The sequence below is a fragment of the Haliaeetus leucocephalus genome, unplaced genomic scaffold, assembly GCF_000737465.1.
Source record: "Haliaeetus leucocephalus isolate CR32 unplaced genomic scaffold, Haliaeetus_leucocephalus-4.0 Scaffold722, whole genome shotgun sequence".
Classification (NCBI taxonomy): domain Eukaryota; kingdom Metazoa; phylum Chordata; class Aves; order Accipitriformes; family Accipitridae; genus Haliaeetus; species Haliaeetus leucocephalus.
The window spans coordinates 4,438,435-4,457,813 of NW_010973158.1; the positions used below are offsets into that span (position 1 = coordinate 4,438,435).

Below are 19,379 nucleotides of genomic sequence, written 5' to 3' on the forward strand. Positions count from 1 at the left end.
ACCTAAATTTTAGCTGAGTAATACCTTAAGTTTCTGATTCCGCTTCTGTGTTACCTCTCACTCCCTCATTTTCCAATATAAAACCTGGTTCTCCACCTTACTAAGCTTGTTAACTTTTCTTTTCTCTTTGGTGGAACAACACTGATGTATATCAAATAACATCTGTCCCTAACTGCAACAGTTACCTACAATTCCAGAAAAGATAAAATAAGTTGCTATTGCATACTTTCCTGAAGGCTTTCTTGTTTGAACTACTCAGGAGCAAACATCATCAGGTTTGGGAGTTCTGCCCACAAGCTTATCAGATTTAGAAAGCTGAGTGGAAATTTCATCAGAATAGGTCCAGAAAACATCACTCAATTTAGCTGTGTAAGAGAAAATCTTCTGATGTTAATAGTCAGAGGTTGACTTTCCTACAATGTAGCTGCTGACTCAGTCACAACAGTCACAGCTCTTGATATTAGATCTTGAACTTAATATAGTATTGTCAAATTCACCTGTTTCCTTGCTGTAATGAAGCTAAAACCTTTCCTAAATCCTTCATTTTAAGGAGTTTGGCTATATTTGTTACAAGAGATGCAAATTATAAGGTAATTGCTAAGTTAGATTTACAGGTGATTCAGTTCTGGAAAAAAGACTATCAATCAGTTAAACTAAGACCTTCAAGGACATTAAAAGTTGTTAAACTTACTTCTTTCCTCCCTAGCCTATTCAAAGCCAGACTACCAAATGCCTTCCACAAACAGAAAACAGAGACTATTTATCTCCAAAATGCTAGCAATCTGGCAGCCCCAGAGATACAATTTGGGTTACCAAGAGGATGAATCACAGTAGTTCAACATTGGTTCTTTCAGGTTTGGAAGTGTTTTGCCACAGAGGATGATTAAAAGTTACGTGTGATAAAAAACTGTGAAACAGTAAACCGCTTTTAAACCCCTTGTTCATACACCACTGAAAAAATCCACAAGGCAGTCAGAAAAAAATCCTATATTATTTAAGTCTGGAGTTATGTTTAATGAGAAAAATCAATGGAAGATATACTAATGGACATTTTATGTGGGTGACACTATCCTTTTTTTTTAAATTGCTAAAATAAAAGAAACTTCCAGCATTTAAAATTCATTCTACGTAGGCCATGTTTATAAACACACTAAACAAGATATCCCTGTGTCACTGGACTGTACCTGAGGATTTAACTGTATGCTTTGAAAAGAAACAGCCATAGTAAAAGATGAATGCTTCTCTTGAAAATTCAAGTTCTCACAAAAGACATACACTCATTTTGGTCTGCTGAAACTTATATTTGGGCAAATCATTAACACAGGCTCCCTTCTGCATAATCAGAAAGAAACAGCCATAGGAATTAAATTCTCCTGGCCTGCAGAACAATCCTATTTCCTAAGAACTTCTGTACAAAGGGAAAAAAAACCCAAATTTACCTTTGTATTCAGCAGAGTTTATCTGGAGTTGGGCTGTAAATTAGGCAAACCCACTGGGTACTCTTTATGTTCTCACTGTACTACATAGAATTAAATCAGGTAAAAAAGCAAAAGGGAAAAGAAAAAGCCCCCAAACTTAAAAAGGTTTAGAAAAAGACTGCCTGTTTCTACTATGCAAGGGCTGCCATGCTGTGGTTCTGTGTCATTGCTTTGTGTTTGAGACCCTTTGTGTAGTAGCACATTGTGTGCTGGAAACTGCTTTGCAAAGTGATTGCACTGAGACAAAAGATGTATTAGATGAACCATCTAATAGTTCATCATGATGAACTATGTCCATCATTGTCAACAGAGACAGCCCCTAGTGTCTTTCCAGAATATGTTCAAAATACAACAATCTCCTTATGCAAATGTAAGCCAGACTTCTCTGAAAGCCGACTCCCACTTTTATAAAGAATGTGTATGTATTTCCTTATTCTTTTATATGAAAAGAGAAGAAAAATCATAGAATTCTATTTCACTTCCTAGTGGGCAACACAAAATGGAAAATATCAAAGAACTAAGTCCCAAGTGCTGTGCTGTGCTATGGAGTTCACTCCATAGTTTATACAAAGGAAGAAGAAAAAAGAAACCAAGAGCTCAAGAGAGAATGGTTATTGCAAGTCAGGTAGGAGATAGTAGCGTTCCTGTGTTTGCAGAGGGAAAATAGGGCTTTCTAAGTCAAGATTACTCAACTTTTTTTTTCAGAGATGCCCAACAAGAGTTTTTATTTCTAGCCAAATACAGGTTGGGCTAATAATGTAAACTAATAGTTTTCCTTCATTTTGTTTCCCTGCTTACATGTGTGAGAAAGTATTTTGTTTTTTAATCTATGGTTATTTCACAGACCTCGTCTGGCTGTCCTACAGGACACCACGGGCCCAAATATGAACAGCTAAGAACCACTGCTTTGGGGCCTAGGATTGCTAAAGGAATTCAGAGAGAAATAGACTGTGATATCTGACCCTTTAAAAGAAGTAAAGAAATTGTATAATTTAGCAAAAGAAAGCTAGTACGTAATCTATCAGGAACTACAAGTTAGTTATACAAACTTTAGTCTCTTAGCAATCCTTTAAAAGTTGGAATCAAAACAAGTATTACTGTAAGATTTCCTGGAATCTACCCAGTTCCTGACGCTGCATCCTTGACCGTGGTGAAACAAGAAGACTGCAGTCCTGCCATGTCTCAACTCCAACCTATTTTGTGTTTACATGTGTACTACTACATGACAGCTCTCAGAAAGCCTTGTTGTAAGGGACAGGCAGGTAAAATTCCTATTTCCCTGGATCCTGTTATTTTCAAAGAATTAAGACTCATTTGTACATAACAGAGGCCTGAGTATTAAAATGGCTATGATTGAATTTTCTTGCACTTTTCTAGGTAGGAAATCTAGCTTCATAAAAAGCAGGGAAGCTTTTCCTGGGAGAAGGCAAAGAACTGATCTGTTTCACAGGTAAATAAACATTTATGTATGACCAGTCTTGCTGGGTCAGACCAAAAGTGTATCTAGTTGTTATTCTCTGTAACAGTGTTGATGATTAAATGCTTAGGGAACACTGTAACAGCAAGGTGGACATATATGATCAATTCTTTTTAACATCCCCCTAACCTCCAACCACATGCAGCTCTGTGATTTCCTGAGCTAGAAGTAGTTTCTATGTCTGTAAATACTCACAGTGAGTATCTATCTCTTACATGAATTTGCCCACACGTCTCTTAACTCCTATAAGGTTTTAACATGTGCAATGTCCTTTAGCAAGGACTTCCATTGCTTGTCTACATGTATGGGACTGACAGAATGTGTGAAGAGATTCTTCTTTCTAACCCTTTAAAATTGTAGGTTCATTCCTCTCATATAGACCAGCCCTTATAATGGCTGGTTTACAACAGGACATTTCAGTAGGCTGTCTTAACCTTTCAAATAAAGCAAGCAGTGCTCATGATTTTAGCTCTAAATGTATATGGGTTTAACCCCCAGAGCTGATGTCCAATTAAGGGTGTTCTAAACAAATGTCATCTTCTATCACTGTTTCTTCCATTTAGATTTTAAGACTCCTGTTCCTGTACAATTATAATGGCATTCATTATCTTCAGCATAGAGGTGTTTCTCCTGGACTATCTGACTTTTCTGTAAGGTCTTTTTATCCTTCAGGCTGTTAATTACTGTCTTGCTTCAGGTCTGACATTCATTTTCACAGGACTCCTCATACATTCTTCAATCACATAATTTTTTTCTCTCTTCCCCTCTAATTAGCACAATACTGATTTTCTCAGCCTTTCCATTTCCCAGCCAAAGCAACTATAACTCCCCTTGCCATTATATGATCTTTTTAATGCCTTTCTGCCTAGATAGATTCTATACTCCCTGCAACACGGCAAACAGACATGTTCGCACTCAACTGCTGTCTAGTGAGTTTCATTGTCTACCAGACTCATCATATCCAATGACCAAACTGATTTTGTGTTGATTGCCCTTGAGTCACAGTTCTGTTATGATTCTTCCTACCTGTCACCAGCTCTGTCTTATGGGATGCAGCCAGCTAATGACCCCCTCATTTCATTAAACTGCCTGAAGCAGAGTGCTGTGAAAAAATCATTCTTAGCACCTGCATGGTTGGAATGTCTGAAAGGAATTTAGCCTAAATAAGAACAGGAAGAAGGATGGTGGCTCATGGACATGAAGCAAGACAAAATACTTGAGTCCTTGAGGTACTGTAAGTAAGACCACTGCCATATTCAAAATATCATATAAGCATTGCTTTCCACTGTATGTCTGGGGAGGGAGCAACTGGGAGCATTCAGAACAGTGCATGTGCCATTTGTCAGCCCAACTCCACACATGTTTTCTAAGGCAATTCATGAATGCCTCTGCCTGTTACACAGACCATCAGTGTATATCCTGTTAATTTGTTACAGGTTTCTTCTAACAGCGCATTGATGTCATGTAAACAGGCCTGCCTACAGATTTTTCCCATCCAAACTGTTTCTCAGTGGAGAATTGTGCATTTTGGACAAAATTAAGTACTTTTATTGAAAAAAATTACTTCATCAAAAAACAAAGCACTACTCTTGCCTTTGTTTTCTAGAGTAAAAAAGCCACACTTTTTGTTTCCTTCCATTTCCTTTAGTTCCTCTACTCATTACAATCAGATTTTTCTGCACCTCTCTTCAGTTTGAGTTCCTTTCTACTCCAGGTAATAAACCAGTCCCATTTCCTCTGGAAATACTTCACCAGGCACATGCAAGAGCCATATTAACTGTTTTTCACTGGATGGTTGGTAAGAATCCTTTCTCTTTCTTATCTACCCAGATCTTCTAGTTTATAAATTAATTTCTTATTGTTGTTCCCAAAGTGCCCAATTGTTAAATCAAATTCCATTTCTATTACTTGACACTTGAAAGTCACTATCTTTTTCTGTATAATATACTGATACCCTTCTATACTGGTAACACTTCCCAGCTTCCTACCATTAACAAATTTTACTAGCTTATACCTACTATGTATTAAGTTTACTAACTATTCAAGTCCTAAAACCTTTCCACAATGCATTCTAAGTCTGATGACCTCTGCTTTCAAGACAGCTCGTCATTAGTTCCTTACCCACCCTTCTTTTCATTACTAAACTCCATCTTCTCCAGTAAATGTCCTTGATTCCTTTTGTTCATATAGTTAAAGAATCTTACATTTACATCCATCTAACTGGGTTGCTTCCACAATTCACTCTCACTTTTCACATTTGTAGTTCACAGTTGAACATAGGTGAAGCCGTCTCATGCGTGAGCGTATCCACTAAAATCTAGGAACCTAATCACGAACAATTTCTCCAAAGAAATTACAGTTGAAGCAAATGGCACTTATTGCTGTTAAGAAGTCTGGTATGATGACTAGAATTTGAATATCTTTTGGAGAAGAGGTTAGAAATAAGCAGTCCCAGAAGATTTCAGAACACTGCAGAAAATACGAATCCTAGTTATAGGTGAATATAGAATTATAAAATATTACACTTCCAGGCTTTTTTTTTTTTAGCATAGCTCATCCTAGAATGATTCATTAAGCTGAACAAATATAGGCCTCGCTAGCCAGTGTGGCAGACCAAACTGTCCAGAAAGGAAAACCAGAAACCCCTATGAGAGGTTACTTCATATTCCTTTCTTCAAGGTTGGCTTTATTTCCAAATAAAATAAACCAAAGTCAATAGCATCCAGCCTATATGGGGAAAAATGTCCACCAAGTATCATTCTCGCTCTCAGAACAGAACAACTGATTTCCTGCGACAGACTAAATTCTTTTTTCTTTTTTAAATACACCTAAGTAATTACCTGATGGGTAGTAAAGTAAGGACTCTCTATATCTAGGTACCATCCTAACTTTACAGCAAACAAGTTGACTAAGTTACACTATCAACAACTTTCATCTGCGTTGTTGACTGAATTCATCAAGGCAGAATTCTCTGTATTTCTCAAGCTGCAATTAATGAATAAATAAACTCTTAACAGGTAAAAACTTTGGAAAGAATTTGTTTATGAGCAGTGAGTAATAAAACAATCTGGGTTAAACCAGAAAATACCTAAATGATTACAGAAGAACAATATATTTATTCAGAAAAGATTGAAGGAGATTAGCCTTCAACTACACTGAAAAGAAAGATAAGTGGAAAAAGCAGCCTCTCCGCTAGAAAAAAAACACAAACAATATCCTAACTGATTTTTCTTAGCTGACCAAGAAATAACAGTGTAAATACAGAGCTAAATTCTCCAGGAATGCTGGTTTGCCTGATGTCATCATTTCACATGTCAAAGCTGGGTACATTGTCCATAATGTGTTAGCTACTACAAACATTATCCTGAGGTGACACAGAGCCCTTTACAGTCTGGCTTCTTACAAAATGCATTTAAGCTTCCTTCCAGAACATAATGCAAATTGGGTAGCATTAAATAAAAATGACTTGCTTTTGTGTGACCCCAATCCTTCCTCAGTCACTTGTGCCCCTCTCAACCCAGCATAATTTCAGAATGACTTCAAGCTCTTTTAACACAGCACAGGGAAACAGCTTGCACTGAGCAGCAGGAGAAGGCAAAAGTGAGCTTTAAATACTGTTTCTACCTCCCCTTTCCATGGTATTTACATTATGGCTCCTGTCCAAGGCTCTGGTACTCTGATTTCAAAGCAACAACTGCACAGCAAGAGTGCAACATTTTGCTCTAATCTACAACACAAATCTCATTGAAATGCAGCAAAGAGCCTGTATGGGCTTTTTTTTTTTTTTTTTGTAGATTCACTGCAGCTGTATAGGTGTCTTAAATGTGCCGGTAAAATGGTTCACAGGACCTGGCAGCACAGCTAATTTCACTTTAAGGAATGCTGTCAACGTTAATTCCATTTTAGAAATAGACTTGTTCTTGTTTCTTAAAATAATAGCTTAGTAAATATAAGTTGCCCCTCACAGTTTAAAGTGTACTGTCAGATTTCTCTGGATTTTACTGAGCCTGGACAATTAAAATAGGCTATTTGTTTTTCATATTAGCCAAACATTATTTTTCTTGCTTCAGACCCCTATCACAGAAAAATCATTCCATGCCCTTTTTGCTTCCCATCCTGACTCCTCACTTGAGCAAAATCAAAGGTCTTGCTATTCAGGTACACAGGTATGAAAGACACTTCTATCTTCCCTTCCCCTTTCTCATCAGCAGTTTTTAAGGAGCCTATGTAGCATCTATATGATGCTTGCACACATGTGAGTGCTGGTCCATGACAGTTCTTCCACTGGTATATGTTTCCCTACATGGAAAAAGCTGGTGACTCGCAGATCATGATGTGGAAGGCAAAAGCAGCTGGAAAAATGTTATACTGGACTCCCTGGTCACAGGTTAGGGAGAGCTGCAATTACTTTAGGTCTGGCAGGATGATGATTTTTTTGGCCTAAACAATAGCAGGATGCATTTCCTAGGAGTCTGATAAAGAAAACTGCTTAAGACACACTGCAGAAAAGTGTTCTAGAAAGTGTCTTACTCTAGAACTAGCTCAGTTTCTCTTAAAGAATCCCCATGAAAATTTCCATTTAAAGAGAGAGATAAGCTTTATTTAGTATTTTAATTATGCTAAATGCCACCTTCTCTTTCCAATTAATCTTTGCCTTTGAATGCAGATGTATCATTTCACTGATAACAGGAATCTTTGTCAGAGAATGTTTAAAGTCCAGCTATGATATATATAGTGCTAAGCTGGTCACAGGGGCATGATTTCTGTGCTGCAAACAAAGCTATACAGCAAAATTGTTGAAGTAGGCAATGGGGGGTTTTGTAAAGTATAGAACTTTGTAAAAGAGTAAAAACTTTGACCTAATATTACAGAAGGCTTTCACATAACCATTGGGATATTGGGAAAAATAGTGGAATTTAAAGCTAGTTGCAGTTGCAGGACTGACATTCACCTCAAGTTTCTTCTCCAAACTATCTCAGGCCAGGAGTATGCAACCACTTTGCTGCGTATGAGTAAGAGCAAGCACATGGGATCAAGCCACAGGGCTTTTTAGCCAGGGAGCTGAAGTGATAGGCACCATCCTTTTTTGAGTTGGGTTTAAAGCCAATGTTTGAAAACCTCAAGACATGTAGTTTTTATAGCAATAAAATTGTAATGTCACATCAATATTTGAATAACCAGTGCTACTTTTTAAATAAAAGCATATAAATTTTCAAAGTGCCATCACTGGCCAATGTGGCCAATCTCACAAAGTGTACAACATGTGCTCTGCACTGAAGTCTGTTTAAACTGAGTATGTCTTTTACATTGCCAAGATCTTCTTTGGCACTGGAGACTGGGCCCTGGTTCTATACAAGTAATACATCTAGTGGTTTACAAGATGTATATTGTTTATAATGGATGCATCTATATTTTACATGCAGAATAGGTCCCAAGGTAGCATTTCTTGCAAAAAGTTTTACGGAGTTCAGTTTTGTCTTTTCCAGTAAAGGACTGCAGTATCACATCTGTTACCACTTTTGCAGTGTGATTTGCAAGGAAATAATACAAGATATCACATGCAGTATTTGTAACTGTTTCTGAGGTTTTACACTATTTATGGTACCCTGTCTCATAAACTCTTGGTCCCACTCTCACTTAGACTCTTTGGTGCTTTCTTTCTCATCATGCCTCATTGTATGAGCATTGCAGTCAAACTTCAAATAGCAGCACCCATATTATCATCTCAGTCTCTGCTTATATTTCCTTCTGTTCTGATGCCTTTAAACTTTAAGCTATATAAACTACATTATGTATACGCTATTTAGGTTATATAAACTACTAGTATCTACTAAAGTTTAGAGAAAAGGCAAGCTGTCTTGTCTGCTTTTTAGGTAAGCAGTTTTATTTCCCCCAACAAGTATCTTCTTTAGCCATCTCCCCTTCCCACCTGTTCATTCCCACTTGACTGGCTAAAAGTGAATTATTCCACTATTTTTTTTCTTGCCTACTTACTTAAAACAATGGAAACTTGAGCTGAATTGGATCCATGGGTGCACCTTTAATATCAACAGAAGAACAGGTACAAGAAACAGAATACAGAATAAACAGGGCAAGGTAAAGAGAGCACTAAGAATCCCTGAATTAAGGAAAACATACAACTTCTGGATGTAACTAAGATCCCCAAGCTACACAAAGATTAAAAACTCCTGGCAGTTCTCTGACTGAGACCTGAACACACAGTACTGTCTGTACTATAATGGGCTTTCCCTTAGCTGTGCAAATCTTGAATATTTGTTGTTGAAGACTCCAGGTGCTACAAAAAATAGGGGGGGGAAATAAAACCAACTATGGAAAAACAATGATTAATGAATGCCAGTATTTCTGAGAAATAAAGTATACCAAATATGACTTGCACATAAGTGGAAGAGCTCTCAGTGAAGATGTAAGAAGCACTGCATGAAATAATACAGCAGTATGAAAATAGGATCCTACCTGAAAACTTCCAGGTAAATATTATTCATGGCTCTTCAAAGATACATATTGTGTAGAAATAAACAAAGGAGAAGGAAGGGAATATTTTAGGCTAACTATATCCAGCAACAACTGGGATAACATTCAGCTGTCCGAGGGCAGCTTAAACCAAAACAAAAACTGCCCAGAATTTCACCTTGTTTCAGCTAACAGGGAAAGTCGAGAAAGAATTTGCATTCTGGCCATCACCACTCATTCCCCATTAACCATCTTTTCCCAGGAATGGTTACTTTTGAGCCTTCTGACACAACAACATTTGTGAACACATTGTATCGCTTATCACCACAGAAGACAGGTCAGCCTAACCCAAGGCTGGCTGGAGCTGCTGCTCTTTCAGTCCGCACCTACAACAGCACATTAAATTGAGCCAGGAAGCATTTCGAGGCTATGGAATTTGTCTATACCGTTAAACTGCCAGCATGTTTTCTGGCACGGTTTTGACCCAGGCTTGCTAGCACTCTGCCAAACAGTTCCTGGGCAAGGTTTAGGACTTAGCACAGGACAGAGACCTTTCCCAATACAAAATCTGGATGTGTCCCTCCTCTCTCAGAAACTAAGAGTTTAAACATATGGACAAAAGCTATTCCATGCCAGCTGGACTCAGTGCAACAGGACAGTCTTGGTATGTTTAATTTGCTAGTATGAATGGGTCCAGAGAAATCCCAAACCCCTGCAGTTCTCAGCTTTCTATATTGCTATCTTCAAATCACTTGTTGCCTGACACACATTTGGTTTTCATGCTGAGATGAGGAAATTTCATTTTCAATATTTGATTTACTACCGTTATGTAAAAGGGCTGTGTATTCAAAGCAGCAGCTACACATTCTCACCAGCACCTGAGAAAGGAATCAAAAATAAACTTTGATGTGGCTATCATACCAATGAAAAATACTCAGATGAGTCAGATGTGACAAAATCAGGCGCTGAAATTCCTGTGATGAAACATTTGCTACATTTGCTATCTGCTATCTCCACACGCTACTCTTAAGTCCCCTTCTATTGCTTCAGCTTTCACCACCTTTCTTCTGAACCAGTGTATTTAGTGATTCTTGAACTGATGCTATAGCCTTAGCCACTGTTACAGGATATTTCTGCAATATTGCACTGCCTCCATACTTGCAAGTTACTGTAGGACACCCCTTAAAGACTCCAATATCAAGGCAATTTTCCTTCATACTGGTACTCCCACAGACCGCCCCCCCCCCAATTATTCTCATTTTAAACGAACCCCTTTTTACTGCTGTCCTAGTTTCAGCTGGGATAGAGTTAATTGCCTTCCTGGTAGCTGGTACAGTGCTATGTTTTGAGTTCAGTATGCAAAGAATGTTGATACCACTGATGTTTTCAGTTGTTGCTAAGTAGTGTTTAGTCTAAAGTCAAGGATTTTTCAGCTTCTCATGCCCAGCCAGTGAGAAAGCTGGAGGGGCACAAGAAGCTGGCACAGGACACAGCCAGGGCACCTGACCCAAAGTGGCCAACGGCGTATTCCATACCATGGGACATCCCATCTAGTATAGGAACTGGGAAGGGGGGGCGGGGAATTGCCACTCAGGGACTGGCTGGGTGTCAGTTGGCGGGTGGTGAGCAACTGCACTGCACATCATTTGTACATTCCAATCCTTCTATTATTACTGTTGTCATTTTGTTAGTGTTATCATTATCATTATTAGTTTCTTCTTTTCTGTTCTATTAAACCGTTCTTATCTCAAACCACGAGTTTTACTTCTTTTCCCGATTTTCTCCCTCATCGCACTGGGTGGTGGGGGGAGTGAGTGAGCGGCTGTGTGGTGCTTAGTTGCTGGCTGGGGTTAAACCACAACAACTGCTAAAGCACTGTTAGGGAGCTTGTAGAGAAAAAAATCAGGTGCCTGAAATTTATTGATTTTCTTTTTTTTAACAGCTACTGTAGCTTTAATTATTGAATGATGCCATTGGATTTCCTCATTCAGCTCATAAAACCTAGTTCTCACTTAGTCCCTAAGCCCCTATGACAATTTATAGAAAACAGTTGATGTGGAGACAGCAACATTTTGTGTATCAAATGAAACTGTCACACACAGTTCTAGGAAGGATATGCTGATGGCAGCAGCTCTTACACTGTCTTCTCTAGAAGGATATCTTTTATTTGTGTGTGATCATTATACCTAGTCCATGAAGTCTATGCCTAATTCCAGGGAAAAGCTGTCTAAGCAGCAAAAGGCAGTGCAGTGCTCTTATTTCATACTTGCATCAATGTGCGGCAATCTGATAGAAACTATGCAAGTATTGCCGTATGAATGCAGTTAGAACATTTTTGTGTAATAAACAGATCAGAGAGGGAAAACTTGATGTGTTATTCCTCAAACAAAATTTGTACTGAAATCAGTTAGAAAACACTGAGAGTTCTTATCAAGTAAATTTTAAACAGTCAGTTAAACAAATTTGACCCATCTTTGCAAATCTTATTCTGTTTTCTAGGAATCAATATCTGCACTTTATTTTTCCCTTCCCCCCCCCGTTCTAATGATTTATTTTGACAAATGTTAGCTAACGAATTCTACTGTCCAAATTAGCGTATATTTTCTCCATAAGCTCTAGCAGCCTGTTATTTCTATTAAACCATTGACAGAGTTTACCAAAGTAATGCAATCCTTTATGGCCTCACAGCAACAGGGTATATGGAATGTAGTGATTTATACAGTGAATACAGTGACAGATTTATAAGGTTAAACTTAATTTTATTTTCTGATTTGCACCCCTGAGCTTTTAATAATTTTCTTTAGTGTGTATTTTTGTCAGAATTACTATTGACAAGCCATTTTTTTTAAATTCAATGTAATCTGAAATCTAGCAGTTTGAAACCAAAAGGACCTTATAGCCTTCCAGTCCCATCCCTTTAGTATTACTAGCTCAAACCAAATGGAGGAAAAACATATTTCTGTTTATTATTTTACACTGTAAACATCCCAAAGCCCTCTGATGGACTTGTATACTATGCACCTATGTGCCGCATACAGACACAATTCCTTTCCAAAATTTCTTATAGTTTCTGTTGAGAAGTCAATATCTTTTTACGTAAAATGCCTTTTTTATGGATTTCTCTCCTTCAAAAGGTAAAAACCCTCTTAATATGCTGTTTTGGTAATGTCCATACAAGGGTTGTCACTTTTATAACTTGCTGTGAAACAAAATTTCAGGGCCAGCTTGTGGTCCTATGACAAGGTAATGTGCTATCACTAATGAATATAGTACTTGAACTCTGAATGTCTCTCAATTCCAGTAAGAAATATTGTGGAAAGAAGGTGTTTGGCTCAGAAGGCAAAAAAACCCCAAATGCTACAGGCTCTTTCTGACTAGATGAAAAAGATATAGGGGTAAATACTAGAGAGAGCCCCATCCTCCCCGACTTGAACAATGAAAGAAGACAATTCAATTCAGGCCCTTTGAATCCATGAATAAGACACCATTGCCTCCAAACAAAAGACCTGCAGGGCATCCCAGTGTGTAAAACAGCACCTACTTCAACCTGTTAACCCTTGCTAGCTCATCTGTGATAATCCCACAGTGAATTTTATTAAGAAATAATGACTGCTCCCTTGAGTGCCCACGCTGACTTTCAAATAAACTTCCACTGTTCGCTGGTAACTATATGAGAATCTTATTCTGAGGAAATCAGCCTTTCAAGCTCCAACACGCTTCAAGTTGAACACAAAGTATCATGCTGAAAGGGCTATTAAACACAAAGTTTAAATGTCTACCCAAGAAGAATATGTACCAAATTGTAACTGGACAAATGTTGGATTAACTGTGTCTCTAGCTAGGGAATTTTAGTGACTTAACAGCATTACTATTTACACATTTCTGCATCTTACTGCCAGGCAAGGACAGCAGAGCAGCGGCATTCCGTGTATTTCTTCACTGCAGTACATGGCAAATTAATGCAGTTCTTATCTGTAAGATAAGATACATATAAATGTGTGTCATTCAGAACACATTTTAAAGTTGCACTTCCAGTTTCTTCTGACTATTCAAACCTGTGAGATTTTCAGAACATTTTTTTTTCATATATGCTCAATGTCATTTATCACATGATGTCACCAAATATTTTGCCAGTGCTTTTGAAGGAAGTGTTATAACCTCATGCATGTTTCTACTCAGAATTAACATCAAATCACACTCACTATGATTCATTCAATTTTATATTTTCTGTAGTATAAATGGTCTTTCATAAATGCAGTTGGAAATGGAGATGGATATTGCAGGAGTACTATTCATTTTAGAAAGACATTTGCATAACCAAAGAAGAGTAATAAAATAATATAATATAGACACATGTTACAGATACTGCATATTAGGAACGAACAATACAGCTGTTGATACAGCTTACGAGATGCGGTACTAGTGCTCTGTTTCAGATTTTGTGCACTGGAATAGCTTTCTGAGCTACTTAACTGATTTTATTTAAGGTCCTAGAGGTACAACAGTCAACTGATTTACTAGCAAGCATAACTTCAACACAATGCTCCAATGCAGAATACTCCATCTAAAAAGTGCAAACAGTAATAGTGAGCTGTTGCAATTTTACTTAGTTTGGCAATAACGAGGCCTTTTGAGAACTGGCATTAAAATTTTAATGGGAAAAAAAGAAACCCAACCAAGATGCAGTGCTGCCTGGGGTAAAAAGCTTTAGCATGAAAGTAAGATCTGAAGTCCTGTCTCTAACCCTACATCCTGGAAGGTGACTTTAGGAAGGTCTTTTCCATGTTCTGAGCCTCTGTTCCTTCTTCCCTAAGGGACACAGAGCCCCCGTGTTTATTTCACTCACTTTGATTGCAAGTTTTTTTCAGGCAAGGACTGTCAGAGTCTGTTTGGACTCTGCATGTTATTGCCATGCAAGAACAACAAAATGTCCATTTTGCGAGAACTGGAAGTTTATTCCAGCTGGCAAGATTACAGCTGCTACATCCTCTCTATGCCATGGATAGCCCTGAACACATTTAGATTAATGGACTGCTTTGAGCCGAGCACATATTTGTAGTCGCCGTGGAGAGGCATTATGAGAAATATACTGGTGTCAACTAATCACATTAATACAACATTGTAAACTAATGTTGCTGCTTTTGCTAGGAGAAACATGAACAATAAAATCTATTATAGATACTTGGTGATTAAAAGAAGAACTGTGTAAAGACTATAATGTGAACACAATTTTATTGCTCCATTACAAAAAAAATAATAAGGTAATATCAATGTGAATTACCATGTGATCTCCAGCATTAAAGTACTACAATGAAACTAGCAAGATATTGCAGTGAAAGCATGCACATGACATACAATTATGTAGTATGTAGCACTGTCATATTCATAATAGCAAGAATCTAAGCTTAAAGAGGGAGAGAAGTTGAGAGGCAAAGAGTCTGTGTACCAATTCCTAGAGGGCACAGAACAACAAATTATTTGAGATATCAAGGGCTGAAGCCTGCCTAAAAAGATATGAATGAGATGTAGCCCAGGAAACTCTGGGAAAATCACCTTTGTGCCATATAAAAAAAAAAAAAAAATTCATCTGCTGTTCAAAACATGTTAGATTAACTGATCATATTTGATCCAAGGTTTCCTGAGATTTAATGGCTACCCATCATTAAATAAGTTTTTAAATTACTTGTATTCATGCACCAAAAAAGTAAATCTTGGTTAATAAGGCTGTTATGAATATCTCAGAAAGGAAACATTGCTCAAAATCTTCACGCACCGAAGGAAGACAGCAAAGACATGAAGCTTTAACTCCAGGCCCCACATTGTTAAATGTTCTGCTATCCCTGCCCCACCTTCCCACCCCCTCCCCCTTTAAGTGAGTATCACCCTATCACCCAAGAATTAGGAGATGTGAGCATGAGAGTCTCCTGCATAAATAAGTTTTGGCTATCCTTTCTTTCTGAGGAAAGTTTGCAGAAAAAAACACCTATTCACTGGCATCACACTTTCCTACATTTGACATCTTTCTACCATCTCTAAGGTGTAGGCAAGGGATGAGGGGTTTTGTACACTTGGGCAACACAGCTGTTACACTCTCTTTCCACACATTTTCTTCCTCAGCAGAAGGAAGATGTTTCGGGTGTTCAGGATGACAAACATAACAAACAGAGCAAAATATTATGCCTTCTGTTATGCATCCACTATTATAGCTCCTAAAAGAATTTATGTTTGTGGGAAGAAACCAGATCCTAACTGGTTCTTTTTAATAAAGTGTAATAACTTTCAATAGCCTGTATATCACACAGTTGTTTATACCTCACTGTACAGATATCAATACATCTCAACCTGTGTTATTTCTTAATGGAATTTAATGCAGAATATATACTCTGCTGTATTTCAATACCTTAAAAATACTGTCTATACTCTATTATTCAAGACAGAAAAATGATGCAGGAAATAATTAACTGCTTTTTCATTACTATGCCATACATATATATATATATATATGTATAAAGGTTATGACATTCAGTGCAAACCTACAGTAGATTAAATGCTATCTATCAAACTGCTACAGCTTGCTTAGTTCATAGAATTATTATTTTTGGCTTACCCAAATCTGTAGCTTAATTCTTTTTTCATTTTTGAAAACCGTTTTTACTTTGAAATCGATCCCGACTGTGCTTACAAATGCAGATGTAAAGGAATCATCAGCATATCGGAACAAAAAGGAGGTTTTCCCAACACTGCTGTTGCCGATAATGAGCAGTTTGAACATGTAATCAAAGTTCTGGTCAGATGTATCTTTCTGGCCATATCTGGAATCTTGAGCAGATGCCATCTGTAATTCAAAATAAAAAGAAATAGTTTATTGTCTCTTGTATCATATAAAATTGGAAACATGTATATTTTATTGGAGTTTTTAATACCAGATATGAATGAACTCAAGAAGAAGTTCACAGAGGTTTACTTCTTTTTTATGATTCTTGTATCCCTGGCAATAGTCCTGATTGCAAAAGAAGTTGTAAACATCACTGGTGACTGGTACCCCCAAAAAATAATAATTCTAAAAATCCAGGACAGTTCTTGAGTGTACCATTTAAAAGATCCACACTCAGAAAATGTGAAGAATGAAATAGGCAGTGAAAATATAAACAAAGATGCTTCACTTGTACAGAAGGAAATAAGAGAAAAATGCTGCGTTGTGACATAGAAGGTATATTTCCAAGCAAAAGCTTAGTATGTTTTACATCTGATAAAATTTTTAAACCATTTATTTTATTGTAAATATGCTGCTGTCATTTGTAATGCCTATAACCTTAAGCAAAACATTTTGGCTTTACCAGCTTTCAGTTATCATACCATTAAATAATGAGTTGGGTATATACTTCTTGTTTTTTTCTAGTTCTAGTCTATTCTGTACTTTTGGAATACGCAATGTTAATGCATCATCATAAGTGGCAGTTGTCAATATTTTCAAATTTGAGTCCTTAAAATACAGATTCTAATCCATATAAAACTCCTGAATAAGCACAGATTACTGAATACTGTTAAATAGCAAGCTTATTTTGCTCTAGGGACTTCAAAGATCATGGTTTCCATTTATAAAAAGTATACTTTTGGTTTTCAGGAGAGTTGCAGAGTTTAACTTGAAAACCCAATCAAAATTGTAGCTGGCATGCTCAAAAAACAGATGGCAAAAATAAAGAACATAGAACTAGGTAGTGTTTCACCTCATATGATTTTTAAGTAAAAAATCCCAAGTATTTTGGGAGCCTGACAGGATTTTAAATTCTTGGAGTTTGGCGATAGTAAGGGCAACACTTTTGTGCATCTGATTTCAGACAGAAAGACAGACATCATATCCTAACATAAAGGTTTATGGAAAAGCAGCTCACGTCAAAGCTTTCTAAGTTAGACATCTCAGAGTGCATTTGGGCAATCAGACAGGACAGCTGGAACCAGGGTGAGGGCTATACACTAACCCACCTTCTCAGCAGAATTTCAATTACTGTATAAATTTTCTGAGCTAATTCTGCTGCCTCATAGTACAAATATGAGTATGCCAGCTTCTTTGGGTTACTGAAGAGGCATACAGAAGTGGGGACAAAAAGTCCTGAAGGAGACAATGGAAGTAGCAAGCTTTTGAGAAAAAATTTGGTGTAAGATATGTATTTCATAAATAATGCAGTAGGGAGCATTTGATTTTGGAATTACCCTTTTATTTGGTAGTGATTGAAGTTCTTGATTAAATGTAGTCTTGGGTACCTATGTGCATGCTCCCTAAGTGTCTGCATTGGCCTTAATATTCATTTTCTTCTTTCACAGACAAGCAACAAGGAAGTTTTAGAACAAAAACCTAAATATTACCAACCATACACAGCACTAATCTTTCATCTTTCTGATTTCTACAGCAAAAGACAGACACAGATCCTGTCCACCTTCACTACTCTCCCTTATTGTAAAAATATTTGGGAATATTTTGCTTAGAACATTGAGATAAAGAAAATCAAATGCTGTTTATACCAGTCTGATCACAACTGGCTATAAAAAAGTAAAAAGGATGCTGATGTTGTGTACAGTTTGCAACAATAAGTCAATAAAGTCCAGCAGACAAAAGACTGTGCAGCGTCTGGGGATGCCAGTGTGTAATCTGCACACTTTCCCCAGCAGCCTGACCAGCCCTTCTGGCTCCTCTCTGTAATGCAACAGATGAAACCAGTAGTTACCACTTCTAGCAGGAAGAATAGTAATTTTCTTTCTTGATTTTATCTCCTAGGAAGCCTTCCATGTATCTTCTTCAACTTGCCTAAGGTTTAGAAAAAGGGGTTTTAATTTTAGTTTAATTTGCTGCCCTCAGTCCTATGTGCCTTACAATTCACCCCCCTGTAATTTAATGCCTAACACTTCAGAAACAGTACGATTCAATTAACAGAGGAATCAGGAGACCTGGATTCTAATAATAGTCTTGCTAAATCTTGTACATTATGTAGCCTTCTTGAGTAAGAACATGTTTCCTGTGGATGGTTTTAAATACAGACTTTTCCCACAAAGAAATTTCAGTGCTCCTCTAAATTAATGTGTTTATGTACATTACCTATGCAATGGTTTCCTTAAAATTTCTTAAAAAATAACAGATACCCCCACCACCACCATCTTCACTGTGCCTTGAACTCATGGATTCATTACTTGCTCATAATTCTGCCTATGGTACTGCAAGTTGAACACAGAATTGCAGCCAGCTTTTATTTCAGCGGTAGGAGTATGTCTGCCTATTATAGGATGCAAAAGTCATAGGAAAGGCATAGCAAAGGACTAGTTTCTCCACCTCCCACCTGTGGAATCATGAGATGATTAGTGAGGTATTAATAACAATTCAAACTTTTTGGAGAAACTAACTTTAGCCTAGAGAGCCAGTCTCCCTAGACTACTGATAGTGATCCTTTCTCATGTGCAAAACCCAAGTGAGTTTTAGAAAAGTACTGGTGCCTGCACTACTCTGAAGAAACATCAGACTCAATACGGGCGCTGAGGCTTTCCTATTACTTACCAAACTCACTCATTCTGTACTGAGCACAGATAAAGATTTTGCAGAGTACAATTCATATCACCTACATCAGGCTTCCACTCTAAATGATCCTCTAGAGGAGTCTCTATTTTTCTGCTGACTACAAGGGAAACCTAGATGCTTGGTCCTCTTGAACTTTGTGAATATGTCCGCAGTGCTTCTCTTTCTTAAATGCAAGCTGCTGACCTCAGGTAAGTATGGGATGAACCATAGTCCACTTCCTGATATATTAATATGTTGGTTCACTCCTAATAGGACTTGTCCCTACTATGGAGGCACTTGGCAAAGAAATATGAAGAAGCTAGTGCTGATGTTACATTCCTCCTTTGGAAACGATGCTGGAAATAATCACCAGGAATGCCGTGTTCAGACCTGTAATTAAGTACTACAT

The 19,379-nt window shown here is 37.5% G+C and overlaps 1 protein-coding gene across 1 annotated transcript in view; it reads right to left on the bottom strand.

Moving 5' to 3' along the window:
* Positions 1-16,261, bottom strand: part of RAB3C (RAB3C, member RAS oncogene family) — a 121,035-nt gene extending 104,774 nt beyond the window's left edge. Inside the window, exon 1 of the mRNA XM_010580554.1 lies at positions 16,034-16,261. Within this exon, the coding sequence (XP_010578856.1) occupies positions 16,034-16,261 (228 nt within the window). The remainder of the gene's footprint in view (positions 1-16,033) is intronic.
* Positions 16,262-19,379: the final 3,118 nt, after the last annotated feature.